This window comes from Brettanomyces nanus, chromosome 1, assembly GCF_011074865.1.
Source record: "Brettanomyces nanus chromosome 1, complete sequence".
In the NCBI taxonomy this organism is placed as follows: domain Eukaryota; kingdom Fungi; phylum Ascomycota; class Pichiomycetes; order Pichiales; family Pichiaceae; genus Brettanomyces; species Brettanomyces nanus.
In genome coordinates, this window is record NC_052374.1 from 3844250 (window position 1) to 3863900 (window position 19651).

General features: G+C 41.4%; 10 protein-coding genes across 10 annotated transcripts; 6 read left to right on the top strand and 4 right to left on the bottom strand.

Moving 5' to 3' along the window:
• Positions 1-23: 23 nt before the first annotated feature.
• RPL31 (60S ribosomal protein L31) lies at positions 24-429 on the bottom strand (the record flags this gene model as incomplete). The annotated part of the gene is made up of 2 exons (XM_038922119.1): positions 24-308; positions 370-429. 2 exons carry the CDS (start codon positions 427-429, stop codon positions 24-26), a joined length of 345 nt encoding a protein of 114 aa, XP_038778047.1.
• A 392-nt stretch (positions 430-821) lies between these two features.
• FOA43_001813 (uncharacterized protein) lies at positions 822-3445 on the bottom strand (the record flags this gene model as incomplete). The annotated part of the gene is made up of 2 exons (XM_038922120.1): positions 822-1862; positions 2072-3445. The coding sequence occupies 2 exons, from the start codon at positions 3443-3445 to the stop codon at positions 822-824; spliced, it is 2415 nt and encodes an 804-aa protein (XP_038778048.1).
• Positions 3446-4082: 637 nt separating this feature from the next.
• On the top strand, positions 4083-5591 carry FOA43_001814 (uncharacterized protein; the record flags this gene model as incomplete). The annotated part of the gene is made up of 1 exon (XM_038922121.1): positions 4083-5591. The coding sequence occupies one exon, from the start codon at positions 4083-4085 to the stop codon at positions 5589-5591; it is 1509 nt and encodes a 502-aa protein (XP_038778049.1).
• A 45-nt stretch (positions 5592-5636) lies between these two features.
• On the bottom strand, positions 5637-7307 carry FOA43_001815 (uncharacterized protein; the record flags this gene model as incomplete). The annotated part of the gene is made up of 1 exon (XM_038922122.1): positions 5637-7307. One exon carries the CDS (start codon positions 7305-7307, stop codon positions 5637-5639), a length of 1671 nt encoding a protein of 556 aa, XP_038778050.1.
• A 337-nt stretch (positions 7308-7644) lies between these two features.
• Positions 7645-9753, top strand: FOA43_001816 (uncharacterized protein; the record flags this gene model as incomplete). Its single annotated transcript, XM_038922123.1, has 1 exon — positions 7645-9753. One exon carries the CDS (start codon positions 7645-7647, stop codon positions 9751-9753), a length of 2109 nt encoding a protein of 702 aa, XP_038778051.1.
• Positions 9754-9763: 10 nt separating this feature from the next.
• SSL2 (DNA repair helicase RAD25) lies at positions 9764-12280 on the bottom strand (the record flags this gene model as incomplete). The annotated part of the gene is made up of 1 exon (XM_038922124.1): positions 9764-12280. One exon carries the CDS (start codon positions 12278-12280, stop codon positions 9764-9766), a length of 2517 nt encoding a protein of 838 aa, XP_038778052.1.
• A 1466-nt stretch (positions 12281-13746) lies between these two features.
• FOA43_001818 (uncharacterized protein) lies at positions 13747-14280 on the top strand (the record flags this gene model as incomplete). Its single annotated transcript, XM_038922125.1, has 1 exon — positions 13747-14280. The coding sequence occupies one exon, from the start codon at positions 13747-13749 to the stop codon at positions 14278-14280; it is 534 nt and encodes a 177-aa protein (XP_038778053.1).
• A 180-nt stretch (positions 14281-14460) lies between these two features.
• Positions 14461-17247, top strand: FOA43_001819 (uncharacterized protein; the record flags this gene model as incomplete). The annotated part of the gene is made up of 1 exon (XM_038922126.1): positions 14461-17247. The coding sequence occupies one exon, from the start codon at positions 14461-14463 to the stop codon at positions 17245-17247; it is 2787 nt and encodes a 928-aa protein (XP_038778054.1).
• Positions 17248-17375: 128 nt separating this feature from the next.
• On the top strand, positions 17376-17750 carry FOA43_001820 (uncharacterized protein; the record flags this gene model as incomplete). Its single annotated transcript, XM_038922127.1, has 1 exon — positions 17376-17750. One exon carries the CDS (start codon positions 17376-17378, stop codon positions 17748-17750), a length of 375 nt encoding a protein of 124 aa, XP_038778055.1.
• A 155-nt stretch (positions 17751-17905) lies between these two features.
• FOA43_001821 (uncharacterized protein) lies at positions 17906-18718 on the top strand (the record flags this gene model as incomplete). Its single annotated transcript, XM_038922128.1, has 2 exons — positions 17906-17909; positions 17937-18718. The coding sequence occupies 2 exons, from the start codon at positions 17906-17908 to the stop codon at positions 18716-18718; spliced, it is 786 nt and encodes a 261-aa protein (XP_038778056.1).
• Between the last annotated feature and the right edge of the window lie 933 nt (positions 18719-19651).

Genomic DNA, 19651 nt, shown 5'->3' on the forward strand with positions numbered 1-19651 from the left:
TGGAAGATCATATATTACGCTATTTAAGCCTCCTCCTCAACAACAGTAGTTTGTAAACCCTTAATAGAAGCAACGATGACAGGCTCCACATAAGAGAACATCTTGGTCTTGGCATTCTCCTCTTCATTTCTCTTTCTTGAGATTCTAAGTCTCATTCTAGTTGGAACACCCTGAATACCTCTCTTCCATAAAGCCACATTCAACTTAGGGTCCAATCTGACATCTTCTGTTCCCATGTGCAACTTAGCAAACTTCTTGATCTCCTTCACAGCTCTTGGAGCTCTTCTTTTAAAGGTTTCACCATGCAACTAGATTAATGTTAGTAAGTCTATTCTAAGACACTTCCTCTCTCCACCATTTTATACATACCCTTTTGTGCAAGTTAATGGTGTATTCTCTGGTAACTGGGTCCTTAAGTTCGGCAGCCATTTTGTTTGTCGTAGTAGGAAAGAACAAAGTATATTGAGTCGATTCTTTCTTCCAACAACTACTGATAACTAAAGAAAAAAATTTTTCAGCTTGAACCGGAACAGATTTCTCGAGGCCCGTGAAAAATTTCAGAGGGCTTTCAGAGGGTTTTTCATTGCACCCCGGAGGCTACGCAGTCTAAGGGACAGGGAATAACCAACGACATCAGTAACATCGGTAACATCAGTGACATAAGGTTTGCGGTAACATAAGTTCTGCAGGGATTTCAACTTCTTCTACTATCGGTTCTTCCGTAATTTCAACCTCTTCTATTATTGGTTCTACCGTATGCTGTAGGTGCAAGGTGTAAATAATCACGTGACCCATCTCATTAAACGTTTTAAGGATTTCCATTACTCTAATGCATACATATTATGTACATTCTTGAACCAGAGATCGTAAACTATGCTCAACAGATCATCTAGCTTGTTGTTTTGTGCAACTTCATCCTTGACCATATATTGCATCTCGTATCTTCCACAGAGATGGCAAACAGTACTTGGAGTAATACTCTGAGACTCAGAGACCCTCTGAACAAGATCTTCAAGATCAGAAATAACATCGACCTGTTCTAAGTCTTCGAACACACTATGATCCAACAGACTTCTATCATATGCTTGTACTATATCATTGTAATAGCCACTATTATGGATATCACTGTCTTCGTTTAGCATTAGAATACCTACCAAAGCTGCCAATAGTCCCACTTGAGCCGTCAATTTGATCTCACTCCTATCAAGACACGCCAGGACATCTATCAGTTGACTGAACAGCTCCAAGTATTGCTTTCTGACAACCAACAATGCCGATATGCTAAAAAGTAGTCGGTGAATCCGTCTGGAAGCTAGTAAACGTGTCTTTTGGTTGGCCAAACCAAGCCTAAAATTGAAAATCTGCCTGAAGTAATTATTAAGAAGCAAAACATTTGAGCCGTACCGGACTCTATAGATAAGAAGACCGAAATTAAAGCTTATCTCATCGGGTAGACTCTCCATATCCGTCTTCTCCTTATCATTGAGCTTCATTAACTCCTTCAACAACACATCAACCTCACTACGTAGGAATTTGGCATTTGGAATGGGTATTCGGCCTTTAGAATCGGTCAATTGCACACTCATTAGCAGAAGATTTAACCGAATCTCCCAAATTTTGAAGACATCTTTCAAAGAAAAGTCGAAACGAGCCAAGTCCTTATCAAGAATGATTCTCTTGCAATATGAGGCGATGCTAAGGTACAATTCCACAGCCGAATCATACTTTTCATCGCTAACATGGTCCAATGATCTCGTAAGATCAACCAATCCGGCAACGCTGACATTCTCAATAGGCAGTTGCGATTCATAAGAGTCTAGAGCAATGAAATTGCTCAAATTGAACAAACCAGGATACTCTATCTGTAGCATAATTGAAGAATGATCTGGGGGTTACATGGAGTAGAACAGGATCTACGAATTAAAATATGCGATTAAGTATGATTATGTAAGCAGCTAGATTATCAGTCTGCTCTTTATACACGGGTCCAGAATTTACGTCCAACGACGGTGAATTTGGCCAGAGTAAACAATATGGTAGCACAACAACAACAGCAGCCAACAAAAATGACCATTCGATCATAATATTTGGGGGTCTTTTCCTTGATGAAGGCTCCTGAAATAGGAAGCGAAATTAAACTCTCAAAAGAGACAAATGCATAGGCAGCTCCGTATCTCTTGCCAAAATCGGACGTTTTGCGTGTAATGGCACTGACGGTAGCACCGGTGAGAGCGAAAGTAGACGAGCAGCAAAATCCAAAAATGCTCACAAACACGTACAAAGCTGCAGTGTATTTACCAAATGGTAGCCAAATTACAAATATGACAATGGACAAAGTGGCGGACATTAGGATCATCATGTTAAATGGGCCGTAAAAATTGGCAAAGTAAGAAGGAATATTAGCACCAAGTACACCCATAGCATTTAATATGGTTACCATGTTGTAGCTTTCTCCCTCAGAAGCACCTTGAGCAATGGCATAAGAGGAAATATATGTGATAACAATCATCACTGCCACCTCGTTCATGAAAAGACTTATTGCAAGTGTAATAAAAGGTGTATCTTTGAAAGATTTAAGGTCTACAGGATGCTTCAACTTATCAAGAAGAGTCCTCTTATCGATCTGTCCTGTCTTTTCCCGGATTTCCTTTAATCTATCTTTGGCTAGAATGATTCCAACAATATCGACGCCCAAGTTGAAAAAAGCGATGATTCTCATCGACCACTTAAAGCCATATTTCGGGAACAGGAACTGAAGCATTATCGGAAAGATAAGGCCACCTGTAGAGCCACCAGATTGCACCATTCCGAGGAGAAAAGGTCGTTTTTCTCTGCTGAACCAGCTTGAAATGGTAGAAACGGCGGGAACCATCATGATACCTGTACCAATACCCAAGCAGACTCCATAACTCAATATAAATTGATAAACCTGGGTACAGCTACCGCTGGTGAATATTCCAATGAATGTAAAAACAGTACCAACAGATAGAAGCCATCTGGAACCGGAAGAGTCGTAAATGGGACCCACGAATATTCCTAAAAACATGGAGATGAATAAGTAAATGGAAAAGATCCACGACACTGTAGAAACAGAAGTACTCTGTAATTGGTTGGATTGGACATAAGATTCCACTGCACCAACACTGTCCATCATACCAAACACTGTGAAGCAACATAGAAAGCATCCTAAAACAGCACTGTAGGCTCTCCAGCCTCCATCGGGATATAGACCTGCTTTATCCTCTGGAGAGTTACTGTCTTGCTGATGATCAGTATCCGAGTATCTATATGCTTCTTGATCAAGCGAAGCAGTATCCGAGGTATCCTGAGTGTATGTAGGGAATTCAGGAGATTCCTTGGTGAGCATATCCAAATTTTGGAGCTCTTGGTCCCCTAAAGTCGGATCAGACTTCGGTGAAGTTGGAGAAAGGGCAGGATTGAGCATATTGAAATAAATATGATTTAGGGATTGATCTTAAAGAAGAACCTCAAAGATACAGATTAGACAACTAATATCAAAATCTGTGCAGATGATGGACAGAAGTATTGAAAAAGTTCTAGTAATTTAAGATCTAATTCAAAAATCTTCAGTCATCGGGTTCTGAAAAGGAAAGAAAAAAAGAAAGAAAAGTGAAAATTAAAACGATCCGATTGAAGATGTTTCTCGGAAAAGCCTCGGAAAGCCGTTATGCCTCATCTTTTACCTATTTGGGAAGGAACCCCGAGAAGACCTTAAAGATGTTATATGCTCTCACTCTATCTGAAGATAAAATACTTTCAAAAGGGGAAATGATCTCAGTACTCGGCGTGCCGAAACTCGGATATAATCCATCTCGATAGATTTTACCGGAATAGATCTTGTTGGTAGATAAGGTCACCGAGGTGTCGATGAGATGAATATGCCGAGCCTCATGCACTTCAGGCGCACTTCTGTTGTAAGTCTGGTGCACGGATTCATCATCTGGTGCACGGATGAACGGGCAAGTTGATGAACTTTTTTCCGTCTTCAACTTGTTAACCTCCTTGTCCTCCCCTGTCTGCCTTTCCTTTCATCACCTTGATTCTGTATCTATTATTGCCCAATGTCGCTCACTTCCACAGAATTGAATTACCTGATTTGGAGATATTTACAGGAAGGAGGTCTTGACGTCAGCGCCTATGCTCTACAAGATGAGACGAAAATCGAACAATATGAGGACCGGTATGGAGACAAGGTACCTCTTGGATGTCTTGTAGACTTGGTTCAAAAGGGTATATTGTATACAAAAGTGAACGAATTAGTTTCCGATGACAAAAAACAAATTGTGGCTGAGGATGTGGTCAATATGGACTTTCATTTGTTTGGGGCTGAGGAGAATACTGGTGAAAGAGTCTTAAACAAGAAGGCCAAAGAGATGACGAGTACGGAGACGACGACTAAAGAGACGACGACTAAAGAGACGACGACTGAAGAGACGACGACTGAAGAGACGACGGCAAAAGAGACGACGGCAAAAGAGACAGCCGAAGAAACGGAGAATTCAGTTATATTTAATGAGGTTTATTCACTTCCAGAGAGTTTGGCTAATAGCTGGAACCCCGTAGAGACCCAGATTGTTGCATGGGGTCAACGTGATCAATACGCGCAGATCTGTAAGGTGGGAGCATCCAGAGACGAATGCTCGTTGAAATTATTACCTCATCCAATCACAAGCAAGGATATCATTGCATTGGCCTGGAGTCCAAAGGGAGACTCGTTGATAACGGCTTCCGAGAACGGAGAACTACGTATGTGGGACTCTAATGGCTCTATACGATTCATAATGGCTCTTCACCACGCTCCAGTGCTAACTCTTTATTGGTCACCTGACGGAAATCACGTGCTTTCTTTAGATGTTACCAACCAGACAATTATCTGGGATACGGTTACTGGACAGCCTGTACAGAACGTTGGGACAGCTACTACAGATGCCAAGACATGTTTTGGAACTGATGCCTGTTGGATTGACGATTACAAGTTCGTCGTCCCCGGTAGTGAATACAGCCTACAAGTCTACCCGATGGGAGACTTGAACCAGCAACCGATAGGAGTTCTAAGCGGCCATTTGAACTCGATTTCCTTCGTCAGTTACAACCCACATCTTAAGCTACTTTGCTCGGCTTCTGATGATCGAACCATACGAATTTGGAAGGGTAATTCTACCAATTCTTTACAGATTCTCTTGGGACATTCTCAGCCAATCACATATCTCAATTGGCTACCAATAAAGTCTCAGAAATGGTACTTAGTTAGTTGTTCGTTGGACTCATCTCTTCGTATTTGGGACTTTATTCGTGGTCAAGTTGTTGATTTGAACATTGTCAATGAGGGTGTTCCCATCCTTACTGCTTCAATGTCTCATGACTTTACTAAACTGGCTACAGCTGACTCTCAGGGTCGTGTCATTGTCTGGAAGCTCTCTGATCGTGTTCATTACCATAAGCTGGGTACCTACGTTACTCAAGCCAGTCAAAACAACCTCATTTCTACAATCAACTGGTGCAAAGATGATACTTCTATAGCCATAAGCTGTAGTGGGTGTCCTGGTTCTATAATAACCCTAAGAGAATAATGTATGATAGTATTAACTTCATTTATAAAGTAGAGAATTGGTTTTTCACTGGCTGGCTTTTCCTTGCCAGTACTTTGTCTTTTTTCCCCAAGCATATTTCACTGATTTGATCATTCCTGAAGTAAGAATCCCCTTCATAGTTTGGATCAGTGCAGGTCCAGCCACTGTTTGTTTAATGCTGAGTCTCAAATTATAAGCCAATTGATCATCATCAGCAACTTTACGTACAAATTCAGCAATCTTGTAATCATTACTCGTTGGAATGTATTCCCAGTCTTCCAAAGGAACCTCTGAGAGTCTTGTACCTGGATCATTGGTCATTTCTTGTAATTCCATGAACGACAACTCACTGTGTGATTTGAGGGGTTTCAACGAGGCTCTCGTGATTAATGGTAGCTTACCCAATACATTCTGTGACACTAGGTCTTTCGAGAACTCAGATTGATATTTCGAAGTGTATTTATCCAACACTTTCTTTCTGAAGTTCTTAGGAAGTTCAGAAATGATGGCAGCCTTAGCTTCTGATGATAGATTCACCTTGAACACATGTTCAGCCGCATCTGAGGGTGTCTGCTGCTGTAATAGGGTGGGGAAATAACTCTTAATTAATGGCAAATACACCTTTCTGAATGACTCAAACTGACCTTGAACAATGTTCTGAACCTTGTAAGGATTCTCTCCTCCAAGTTTAACTCTTGGGTCTCCCAAATACGAAATGGAAGTGATGGCCTCGTATAGCTCTGTCTCATTGATTTCAGGCTTATTAAGTAAAAGGAGCGACAACTTAACAGCACTTGTCAAATTAAATTGCTCCAACAATGAAATTTTGGGCGCGTTTCTAACTATAGCCACGGGCTTATGTAATCTGCCACTCAAATACATTGTAGTCCAATTAGTCAAATCGTCAACAAGGTTTTCAACAGATGTTACACCATATTTAAGTTGGAAATCCGCTTTAGTCTGTTGGGTTTTAGTGAAATTCATCTTCACGAATGGATTGAAGTAGACTCCAGCCCCCCAGTCGGCTATTTTAGAAATAGTCTCAGAGCCGAAATACCGTAAGAATGAATAATGTTGAGGATATTGATGTAGATTAAGAGAATGCCAATGACCAGGATAAGAAACGGCAAAGATCATATCGACTTGAGACTTTGATGCATCCACATTCTGCGAGAATACTTTGGAACCGTATCCAAAAGCATATCGAATAGGAGCATTAAATTCCCAGACGATCTGTCTGAGGAAATGGTTCATTGTAGGATCCTCAGAAACAAGTTGATTGGAGCCAAACTTGTAGGGAAGTTGATTGGCACTCTTCAAGTCGTTGATATTTCTTAGATAGTATTGAAAATCGACTGGTTGAGACTGCAATTCCAACAACTTTTCGTCCAGAACCTTGAATTTGTTCTTTTCTTGAATATTTGACATGGCCTGCTGTCTAGAAAACGATCCATCTTTGGATGTTATTGACCACGACGGTTTATTTGTCTTGAAAAGACGATCTAGGAGGATTTGAGCATCGTCTCTTGATATTCTGTTGGCAGAAATAGTCGAGGACGAGTCGATGGTCCCCTTTTCGTCAGCTTGATTGTCTGTAAGTTTAACCTTAATCGATGATGTATCACTTTTGGTTGAGTTGAAACGAGATAAGGTGTAATGAGATGTCCTATTCAAGTATAATGGACCTCGTAAAGTAATTTGCGGGAATTTCAGCATGCTGGAGATGAATTTTTGGTCGTTGAAAGTCCGTTTTTAAGGAAAAGAATGTGAGGTAAACAACACTAAGAACGAAAACAACTGGGCTTTAGGGCAACTAATCGTATACTGGTCGTGCAAAACACAAAAAAGGTCCTGGGTTCTGGACCTTTCCAAATTAAGAAGTGGGGAGCGTTGAGGATGGCGAAGCATTCTTTCTTTCTTTCTTTATCTGTGGCGCAGCTATATTATAATTTTGTGTTGTCTCTGTGGCTCAGCAAGCTTCGCGTTTGTAAACAATTTGAATCAATGGGTTGATCCCTTTTTGCTATCAGTTTACTCCTTTCTGCTTCTAACGATGTCCTCTAGAAAGCGACAGTCGATGGAAGACGCTCTTGTGTCTTTAGATACGAACGTGACTCAGCATCCCTCATCTGCAAAAAGAAAGAAACGTCTTAGTTTGCTTCCTAACAATGTGACAATAGGAGCCCCTCGATTGATGAGACAACAGTCGAAACGGCTGTCGAGTGTTTCTAGAATCCCCCCTTCGAGCATCTCAAGAAGACGATCGACGCTGCGGAGAAACTATGGTGACGCTGTGGTGCCGTCTAATAGGTCTAATAGGCTATCACAGGGATCGCAATTTCTCCCACCATCCTCCGGCGGTCGGTTTTATGACGAAACGGTAGTTTCTATGACACCGTCGGTTCAACAGAGACTTTATATGGGGATTAATAATCGAGATCCAAGACCTGTTCGAGACAGAAGTTATCAGGCAAAGATGCAGAGAGACTTATTTGAGTATCTGTCTACAGCCAAGTTCGATATCGTGATGAAACAGCAACTTACAGCTCGAACCATGAAAAGCCCGACTCAGAAGGAGTTTGTACTGATGTTTCAGTTCTTGTATAAGAAGATAGACCCTGGTTATCGTTTTCTTCGATCCGTGGAGCAGGATATTTATTCTATTTTGAAGTTCCTTGAGTACCCTTATTTGGATACCATCAACAAATCTCAGCTTAGTGCCGTTGGCGGTACTAATTGGCCTGTATTTCTTGCTATGCTTCATTGGCTTCTTCAATTGGTTCAGCAGATGCAAATGTTTGATTTGGTAGATTTCAGTCAGTTGCCAGAGCCCTTGAAAGATGATAATGCAGGGAATTACAACAACTCGGTGGTTTTCAACAAGGAGATCGAAGATTCGGTTATTGTACGTGAAAATACAGCTCTGGATCGTTTATTTACCAGTTTTGCCTTGAAATCCTACAAGAGTTTTTTGTCTACTGGTACGGAAGACTATTCTGAGTATTACTCCGAGATGGAAAGTGAATATAAGCAGTGTACACAAGATGTTGTTAATAAGACGAACAAACTGGTCGATGAGAATGAGAATCTAGTTACAGAGCTCAGGGAAAAGGGTATAGAACAGATAGAATTGAATTCAAAGGTGGAAAGAACTAGAGCTCTAGCGATTGATGTAAGCAAATTTCAAAAATATGTTGATTTGCAGAACCAGAGAAGCGAAAAATGGCCCTTGGTTCTTGAAAGGGCCAAAAAGGATATAGAGAGTATCAAGAAGAGCATTGAAGATGCAGATAATGAAAAGGAGAAGATTGTGGCGGATCTTAAGGAGAAAGGATTCACACTAAAAGATATTGAGCAGATGCATAAAGAGAGAGCCGAATTATCGTCTAACTTTGACATGGTTGAAAGCAAGCAGAAGCTGACCATGAGCTCGATTGAGGATAAAACAGGGTCTCTGACAAAGGTTTTTGAGTCCCTCAAACAACTTGTTGATGGATATAATACGAAGGTTTATGCGATTTTTGATGGTCTTGATGGCGTTCCTCTTGATGGTGTTCCTCATTTAACTATAACTTCATTTTCAGATCAGTTGGTGAATGATGATGATAAATTGGGGCTCAGGCCAGATGAGATAGTTCCTGAATTGAAGCAGTCAGAGATAAAAGTAAAGCTTGCACTATTGAAAGAAAGTATTCAGCAATCGCATCTGACAAATCGTGACGAATGCATTCGATTGCAAGAGCAGTTGGATGATTTGAAGTTAAAAAGTGTTTCATTGAAAGATCAACTAGAAGAATTGGAGGACAAATTGACCAAATCAAAGAAAGATTACAGCGAATTGAACGATCAAAAAGTATCAGAGGTATCATCGAATCAATTTCAACTCGAGCAAGATACCAAGGAGATTCGACTATTGAGTACACAGCTTGGAGAAAATCAAAAGCAGATCGAAGAGGAATTTAGTAAAGCAGAGACAGAGCTGAGAAGATTGACTAGTTCATTGTCCGAGCAGAGAAACGAACTTCTAATCAGATTGGCCAATGAGATGGGTTATGCGGTATCGTTTAAGACTGGAATTATGGGCGATATTGAAGTGGCCAACGGTGAATTGGCAGACGAATGCAAAGAACAACTGGCCAATGACGATTCAGATTCAACTTAATGTATTCCAGTTATTTCTTCTTCTTCTTGTAGTAGTTCTTCTGGAAGAATGGATGATGGGCACCTGAAAGCTCCTTATTCTTGTTCCTAGAGTACTCAACGTAAGCCATGTCCTCACCACCAGCCAATCCAGACAACGAGCTCTGGTTTTTAGTGGCTCTAGAGACGGTAGTCTTCAACCTCTTGGAAACACCATGGCCAATGAAGTTCTCAGAATCTTCACCCAACTCAACACCAGCAGCTTCTTCGTTCTTTAAAAGAACCTCCTGAAGAAGCTCTCTTCTTTCCTTTGGAGTAGAATAGGCCAAGTTAGGAAGATTCTCCATACCATGTAAATGAGTGATGATCTTAAAAGCGTAACCTTGATCCACCAAAAATGCCTGTCTCTTGGTAGAATAGTACATCTCCTGGGTATCCTTGGACACCAAGGAGTAGAAGAAAGCGTTGAAACCTTCATCATTCCTTCGCTTGGCACGCAAAATACGACCCAACCGTTGTGCCTCCTGTCTTCTGGATCCATAATGAGACGAGATCTGGATCAAGCACGTGGCCTCGGGCAAGTCAATCGACGTATCGCCCACCTTTGATAGGAAAATAGTGTTAACCTTGTCGTTATATTGGAAATTTTGTAAGATGTTCATACGTTCCTGTTGAGGAGTGGAACCATAAATGAACGGTTTACCCAACTTCAAGGCATATTCTTGTAAAGCATAGACATTATCGGCAAAAACTATGATCTTATCACCACGATTTTCATGGTACTGGATCAAAAACTGACATGCCTGGAATTTAGTAGGGTTCATAATGTACAAAAGCATTCTCTTTCTAGAGTTTTCTCGAAGATATTCCTGATAGAACTCAGAGGTCATTGGACACCAAACTTCAGCGCATTGAACGTTGGCAATGTGACCTTTCTGCGAGAGCTCCATCCAATTAGCTTCGTAAAGCTTTGGGCCGATAAGGAAGTTCAAATCCGAGATTTTCTCGTCTTCACGAACCAAAGTTGCTGTCAAACCAAGTTTTGCATGTGCAGCGATGGTAGTGACGACTCTACGAAACATGGCAGCAGGAACGACATGAACTTCGTCTAGAATAATGAAACCCCATTCCCTAGAGGTAATAAAATCCATCACTTTTTGAGAGTCATGAGATCGGTTTCTTGTATTGGCTACCATTGAGTATGTGGATACGACCAAACCAGCATCACCAGTAAACATCTCCTTACTTTCACTAGTGAAAACAGCAACCTGATTGGGCTGAATGGTACACCACTGCAAGAACTGCTGCTTCCATTGCATGACAGAAACAGAAGATGTGCATAGAATTATTGCTGACTTCCTGATAGTACAGGCAGCGGTAATTCCAACCAATGTCTTACCTGCGCCACAAGGTAAGACGATAATACCAGACCTGGCACGTCCATTACCGAACATCTTACTCAAAGACTTCTCTTGATACGGTCTGATCTGTGTAGAAGGTTTCAAATCGATTTCCAAATTTGGATTTCGAAGATCGTTTCTAAAATCGTATTCTTCCAACATAGGATAGTCAATTTCTTGACATCTTTTCTTGACAATCTCCACTGATGCTGTGGATATTTGAAATGCATGAACTGTATCGAGATCACCTTCACCATCATCGCCTTCACCAATAACACTTTCGTAGATGTCTTCGACTGTAGGATCTGGGGCTGATGCTGAGCTTTTCGCAGGCCCCGATGGACCCGATGGACCCGATGGACCCGATGGGCCAGATGCTGAGTTTGCGGGACCGGAAATTGCCCCAATAGCCAAACCACTTGCTGGGCTTACCCTTTCAAGTTCGTCGTCATTAGAATCTGCATCGTTAGAGTCACCGGTATGAACCCTCAGCTTTCCTATAACCTCATCATGTAATAACATCCTAAGAATATCAGCCTGAGAGCTCTCGACAAAGTAGTGATTGTGCTTCAACACCAACTTTACCTTACCGTAGGAATGAGTTGCCTGTTTGATGAACTCAACCACACTGGGGGCCACTGGAACCTTACTCAATCTATTCAACACGGAGATGATATCATCAGTCTCTAAGCCAACAGAAACTGCAGCATACAACGAATGAGTAGTGATTCTGTACTCGTGAATGAAACTTGGACGGCTGACAGGCTCAGCAATGGTAATTAAAAAATCCTGAGCCTGTTCAAATAAAGGCGAAAAACTCTCCAAGTAGATACGACCGTCCACAGGGTTGATCCATAAAGGTCTAGAGGCATGATCAGGCTTGAGCTTCAAGAAACTAAAGTCCGAGTATCCAAAGATCCGAGAAACGGAATCTGGAACGAACTCGGCTGGTCTGTCCATCTCCATAGCTTTCTGCTCGGCTTTCTCCATCTCTTCGGCCTCCAATGCATCTTTATGCTTCACGCCCTTCTTATTCCGGACTCTTTTACCAAGAAGATCCAAATGAGAATCTGCTGTATCATCAGTCGATCCATCGTCTGAGGAGAAATAGTCATCATCCTTAGGACTGACATCGATAGAATTACTCATGATGATGATAATAAGAAGTAGTAGTCCCGAAGAGAACAAGAATCTAGAAGTCACTCAGTCAAGTTTTTATATATTCTTGATTATATAATCGGGAGAAGAAGTCTAAAAAAAAAAAAGGATTTAGTATGCAAATATTAGTTAAACAAGTCTCTCTAGTCATCGAATTTAAAGCTTCCACTGGCCATGGTGATTCTACCACCTCTGTATCCACCTCTTTTCATCTTGTTCTTATTCTTGGTGAAATCCTTACCTCTCACCTTTATAAGTTTCTCTGCAGCTCTTTCTCCCCAGTTACCAGCAACACCTTTATATGAGTTATCCATTAATTTTTCATCTGCAAACACCACTTTCGATCTGTCCACTCTAGAGAAGTGATTCTTTTCCTCTGATGCAGCTTCTTTTGGCTTTTTATGGGATGAAGTATCAGTGGAGTCTGATTTTCTTTTCGACAGTGAGCTTTCATTGGAGATCTTAGGAGTACTTGAGCTTTCACTAGAGCTTTCACTAGAGCTTTCACTGGAGCTCTCACTGGAGCCCTCACTAGAGCCCTCACTGGAGCCCTCACTAGAGCCCTCACTAGAGCCCTCACTGGAGCCCTCACTAGAGCCCTCACTAGAGCTTTCACTGTCTGAGCTGTCCGAGCTGTCTGATTCACTAGAGCTGTCTGATCCACTGGAGCTATCTGATCCACTAGAGCTCTCGCCAGATTCATCACTAGTACTCTCGCTGGAGCTCTCACTGGAGCCCTTACCAGTACTCTCATTAGAGCTCTTACCAGTGCTTTCATTGGAGCTCTCACTAGATTCATCGCTAGAGCTCTCACTGTCTGAGCTATCTGAACTGTCTGAATCTGAACTGTCTGAATCTGAACTGTCCGAGCTGTCCGAGCCACTAGAGCTATCTGAACCACTAGAGCTCTCACCGTCTGAGCTATCTGATCCACCAGAGCTCTCACCGTCTGAGCTGTCTGAACTATCAGAACTGCTTGAACTATCAGAGCTATCGGAACTCTCACCAGAACTCTCGTTCTTCTTAACTTCACCCTTCTTAACTTCACCCTTCTTAACTTCACCCTTGACCTCTCCCTCACTCTCACTACTCTCAGGAGATACTGTCACAGATTCCTCGTCAATAAAATCCTCTAACTTCTTCCCTATCTTCATATTAATCACCTCCTTCTTGAGTATCTTCTTCAAAGCTTTATTAGCTTCGTCGTATTCATTTCTCTTTAAGAAATCGCTAATATAAGCAAGCAAAAGATCTTTCTTCGACATTTTGACAAGTGAATAAGATAAAGACAAGAGGATCAAAAGGCCTAAAAACTTTTCACCTTGTCCAAATTTTCTCATCTTCATCTTCTTTTCTCAAACAGCGCATCCTTGCACCACCTATATTTGAAATCAAGTTTTGTTGAGTAAGATAGATCTGGTTAACAGACTAGTTGTTTCTTCTCGGAGGCAATAATTATGAGCAAAGAAAGACAAATTGTGATCATTACGTCTGATGGAGACCGGTTTACGGTGGAAAGGAAAGTGGCGGAAAAATCGATTTTGATCAAAAACATGCTAAAGAATCTATTGCCACCAGAAGGGGAGGAGCCGGACAGTGACGAAGACAACGAAGATAATGAACCAATTGAAATCCCTACACAAAATGTTCGATCTGCCGTTATGAAGAATATTTTAGAATGGTGCGAGCACTACAAAGATTACAACTTTCCAGACGACGAACAGGACGACGACTCTAAGAAATCGGCTCCTATTGATCCATGGGACAGTAATTTCTTGAACGTCGATCAAGAAATGCTCTACGAAATCATTTTAGCTGCCAATTATTTGAATATTAAACCACTTCTTAACGCTGGATGTAAAGTTGTTGCCGAGATGATCCGTGGAAAGTCTCCAGAGGAGATCAGAAAAACTTTTAATATTGTCAATGACTTTACTCCTGAGGAGGAGGCTGCCATAAGAAGAGAGAACGAATGGGCTGAAGATCGTTGACTTAACTATCACTAACTTAGTATCTATCCATCTACCTATATAAAAATCAAAAAACTTGCTTCATTCTCATTATGTCCAAATGCGGTAATTTTCACCAGTTCGGTTTTCTCCATTGCTACATCTTTTAACCTCCTCTAACTTCTTTTTCTCCTCCTGATTTGCTATCAAAACACATCCTCTATGAGCACCGACATCCGTTCCAGAGCAGGAAGTGTTAAGTTCAGTCGTTCGGCCAAGCGATCGTCCAACTCGCCGTCTGTATCCAGGCTTCTTTCTCCTACTACTTCGTCCAAATTGAAGCATGGAAAGAGGACTATATCCGAGATCAAGGATGGATTTAAGGCAAAGTTGAGGCCGAAATCTCGAAGTAGGAAGTCTCTCGACTTGGTGAATGACTCTGACTCCGTCATTCGTTCCTCTGCTTCCTCTTCTTTGCTGGCTCCAATGATTCCAGTTGCTTCAACAACTTCTGCAGCACCTGGTAGCACCGACACTGAGGATGACGTCGAGATTCATGGTGACTTCTCTATCGAACCAGAAGTTTCTGCACAGGTACCAAACATGACCCGTGGACTCACCTTAAAGACAAATATCGCCCCTACCTCGAAAGACACCATAAAGACCCCAGTCATCAAGGTGTCATCGCTACAGACCCCTCAGGCTCGCCCCTCTGCTGGCCATCAGAGTGGTATTTTGTCATCGTTTATTGGTTCTTTAAACCTCAAAACTCTCGGCTCTCTTGGCTCAAAGACCGGTATCTTCAGCGAAGATGAGACACCAATTGAGGACAATCAGTCTATCTCTGATTCCATCTTGAGGTCACCGTCTCCTTCAGCCGATAGTGTCACTTTTAAACCTGTTAAGAAGTCTCTATTTAGTACTTTAGGCCAAGGAGGACTCACTTTAGCTAGTGTTATTGGCACAGATCCTCACAATCCAGATTTATCTTCCAGTAATCTGAGAAGCCCCAACTTTTCATACGATCCACCTAAAAAGCGTTCATCTGGTAGTGATACTTCCTTCAGTGTTCAGCGATCCCCCAACAGTGTTCGAAGTAAAAGTATAGTCGATTCCGAAGCTCTAAAGAACTTGGACGAGTCCTTAGATGATTATAATAACGAAAATCCGTCTAAACGAGTCAGGTTATCAACCAGCAGGATCGATGACCCCTCTTCAGAGCATCCTTCCGAATTGGCAACTGTTGAAAGTCACGATGCTGCATTGGCACAACGATTGGGCGTTAAAATCCCAAGCGATAAGCGCCAGGAAGCGTTCCACCAGCTTTTCCCCGAAGCTCCCCCCTCAGACACCTTTATTGAAGACTTTGCATGCGCTTATAGACGTGATATACTTATTCAGGGTAGAATCTATCTCAGTGAGAAGTATGTGAGCTTCCATTCCAACATTATTGGTCTTGTAACCCATTTCGTTGTTCCTCTAACTAAAATTGTTGACATAGAGAAGAAGAAAACAATGGGTATTCCTAACGCTTTGGAGTTCTCTACGCTGCACGATAAATTCACCTTTGCAAGCTTGATGTCTAGAGATGCTACATTTGATCTAATGTTCAGACTTTGGTCCTCGGGAGATAGAAGAACACTGGACGGAGATGAAAATCTGAGTACTCTGGATATTGGTGTTGATGATGATGAAGAGTTTGACAGTCAGGATTCTGCCAGTGAAGATGATAGTGACTATGATGATGAATCCGATAACGAAGCAAGACGTATGTCAATGACTGATAATGAAGAAGGTGCAGCAGCAGACGGTACTTCAAGAGTTCGAGAGCAAGTAGAAGACGACAGTGATGCTGATTCTACTATATCCAACCCTGAAAGTATGATCAAGGATACCGAGGAAGATGTAAAGAACGCTGGAACGTTTAATGGTATTGCATTTGAAGGGCCTCGACGTCACAGTGCTACATCATTTGATTATACTGAAGAAGATGGAGAGACATCCATTATCGAGGTCCCTTTTGAGGCTCCAATGGGCGTCGTGTATAATCTACTGTTTGGAGACGATACGACGTTTATGAAGAAGTCTTTGGAGGTCCAAGGAAACTTCAATGTTGACAAGTTACCCAAATTTGACAGTCATGGAAAACGACAATATTTTTATATGAGGCCAATAAATGGTCCGGTTGGACCGAAACAGACGCGATGCAATATCACAGAACAGGTGGAAAAGAAGGATTTTGAGTTTGGATGTTGCGTAGTCCAGACATCAGAGACTCCGGACGTCCCCAGCGGTAACTCCTTTAGAGTGAGAACTAGGTACTTTTTCCACTGGGCAGAACGATACTCCACTACTTTAAGCGTCTATTCAAGTATTGTTTGGTCTGGTAAATCATGGATCAAAGGGGCCGTGGAACGTGGAGCAATTAATGGTCAGAAGAAAGGTATGGAGATGTTGGTTAAGGAGATTCGGTCGAAAATTCGTGAAAATGCTTCTGGAAAAGCCAAGGTCAGACGCAAAACTGTTAGCAAGAGGTCACGTCAAAAGAATGGCGAAACAGAGCCTTCCAGAGGTACTGTTGAACCCACATTAGGTGCCACGGAATCATCTTGGTTCCAATTCTTCGAGAGTTCCGTGGACATCAAGTCTCTCCTAATATTTATTATGTTCCTACTACTTATCTGGAGCAGATATTGTCCATACGAGCCTAAATCGGGCAAGAGAATGACCTATAGACGCGGAGGATACCTTGCAACGTTGGATGACACTACATTTGACTCGGATGTTATGTTACAAAGTGAGGCAGATCTTTGGGAATGGATAGACAGAAGACATAGTAGTGATATACAAGACTCTCCATCTCGGTCTTTTCCTTTGTCGTCATTTGATCGTGATCCCAAACTTATACAGAGTGCCGGTGCCAAGTTGAATACCCAAGAGTTGAAGGAGACTGTTCGCCTGATGGAGAAGAGGTTGGAGATATTACGGCAACAGGCAGAAATAGAATAGATCAGTATAGTATTTCTTCATCCTTACACCAGAGTAGAGAGGGCTTAGATCAAAATTAATTTAGTATGGATATCGTTGCGTGTTCAGTCTTTGTGAACACTCAGTTTTGGCTGACGTGTTGGATAACAATGGCATCACTGGAAGGTAACAGTACGACACTTGACTGTCCGGATTTGGTGAATCAAGAGGATATCTCGTTTGAAAGAGCAAAGGATTATAGTGATGATTCGGATACTACAAGACAATTAGATTCCGATTATAATACACTACATAGTATTAAAAAGAAATGCCAAGATGTGATGAAGGAATTGGCAATCAGTGATATTACAGAGATTGACAAAGAACTTGAACCCGATGAAAAAGAGAAGAAGAGACATATCAGACAGCTCAATCGATACAATGAATTGAAAGATACCGCGATGCAGTTGATTTCGATGATTGCGGAACAAAGAGGGTTAAGGATCAAAGATGTAATGAATGAGATTGGAGTTGAAGGGGAATAGAAGAAGGACCGTCGTTGTTGTTGTCTTCCTCTATTTGTTTCTGATCGTCCCATCGTCGCGACGAATGCAAATCTGAAAATTTTTATATCAAGTTGAACTGAAAAATTCAGTTGACTACTTACAGTTTGCACAGTTTTACAGCATACACTTCACAAATGGGTAAGCCAAACAGAGATATACTTTCAGGAGGTGAAAGGTATCATCACAGAAAGTCCAGGTCACATAGAGTTGAAGAAGTGACATTTGATAAGGAAAAAAGAATTGATTTCTTGACGGGATTTCATAAAAGAAAGCTTGAACGACGAAAACATGCACAAGAAAATCAAGAGAAGCAAAGGAAAGAAGACCGGATTGAAGAGAGAGCTAGAATTAGAGAAGAAAGACGACAGAAGGTTTTGGATAGATTAGCAGAATTGAAAGAGGTTGAAAGTAAATTAGGAGGAGGAGGTGATGATGACGATGATGAGGAAGAGGAGGAAGAAGAGGAGAAGGAAGAAGAGGAGAAGGAAGAAGAACCAAATGTTAAAAGAGTTAAGGTTGAAGAATGGCATGGATTTGATGATGATAATGAAAAGAAAATCACGAAAGAAGAGACCATTGAAGTGAGTGAACTTAATAAGAAAGGAATACTGAAAGTCAAACAAGTGTATAAAGTTGAAGATGAAGATGCACCAGTGATGGGAACATCAGAGGTTACGATAGAAAGTATGGATAATCCGAATCAAATAGATGTGAGTGATATAGCACGGATGAATAATGTTGATCTATCAAAGAGTGGAGAAGTGTTAGAGAAATCAATCAATAGAGCAAAAGACTATGCGAGATTGATGGGAATGGACGATGAGCTAAAGCCGTCAAAGGTGAAGAAGAATAAGAAGCCCAAAGAAAGAAAGTATTTGAGTAAAAGAGAAAGAAAGCTCAGGAAGTTTAAAGAAAAGAAGCAGACCTCGCATAAGAGAGACCGCTAGTTATTAATATGTATAATAGTACAAAATCAGACTTTTCTGAGTGCGATATCTTCTGTTCCACTAATTACACTGCAGAAATCAGCTTCTACACGGAAGAAGATCCAAATCCATCTTCGTAAAAGTTCCAACACTTCGAGGAGGAAACGACCTGGATGACTGGTGTATAGGGAACTTAGCAAAGACAATAAGAAGCCAGCGTTGGAAGTGTTTGCAGGAAACAACAGTCTACATATCCAAACGTATCTCAAAGCAAAATCTAATACCACAGCAATATAATAATAATGGGATGGGAATAGTAGTTTTTCCCTTAGACGGGAATGAGAATTTCTAAATGGACCCTTGAAGAGGTTCAAGTTCCAATCACTGGAAACATCCCATAGAAATGAGTAAGTAGAGTTGATAAAATTACCCCAATACCACATGGAAAGAAACGAGATATAGTTTGATCTAAGAAGAATCGTGCTGAGAACAGGAATGAAAGCAGTGGAATACTTGATGGCATTAAACAATGGTATCCTATTGTGCTTGGAGCTTTCCTTATATTCACTGTAACACTGCCGAAGTCTTACGAAGGAAGGATAATACGATAAGAGAACATCAATACTGTATACCTTTAAATGATCCTCTGAGATCTGGTTACTGCTGGAAGATAGATAAGAGTAGCCAAGTAAAAGTCCCGACAAATACAGTAGGAAATCCACTATCACTTTATTGTACGACGTCATCGTATCTGCCACTAGTATATCGTTAGTTCTCAATGATAAGTCGATCTTTCCTCGAGCAATTCTTTTAAAGGTTGTTCTAAATCTGCCAGATTCCGGGGAAGAGGAGCCGTCGGACGAAACTAGCGAAGGGTACAAAATAACCGTGAAAGTGACGATCAACCCTAATAGAGGTAGATAGTTCATCACATAGGGCGAGAATCCCATTTCA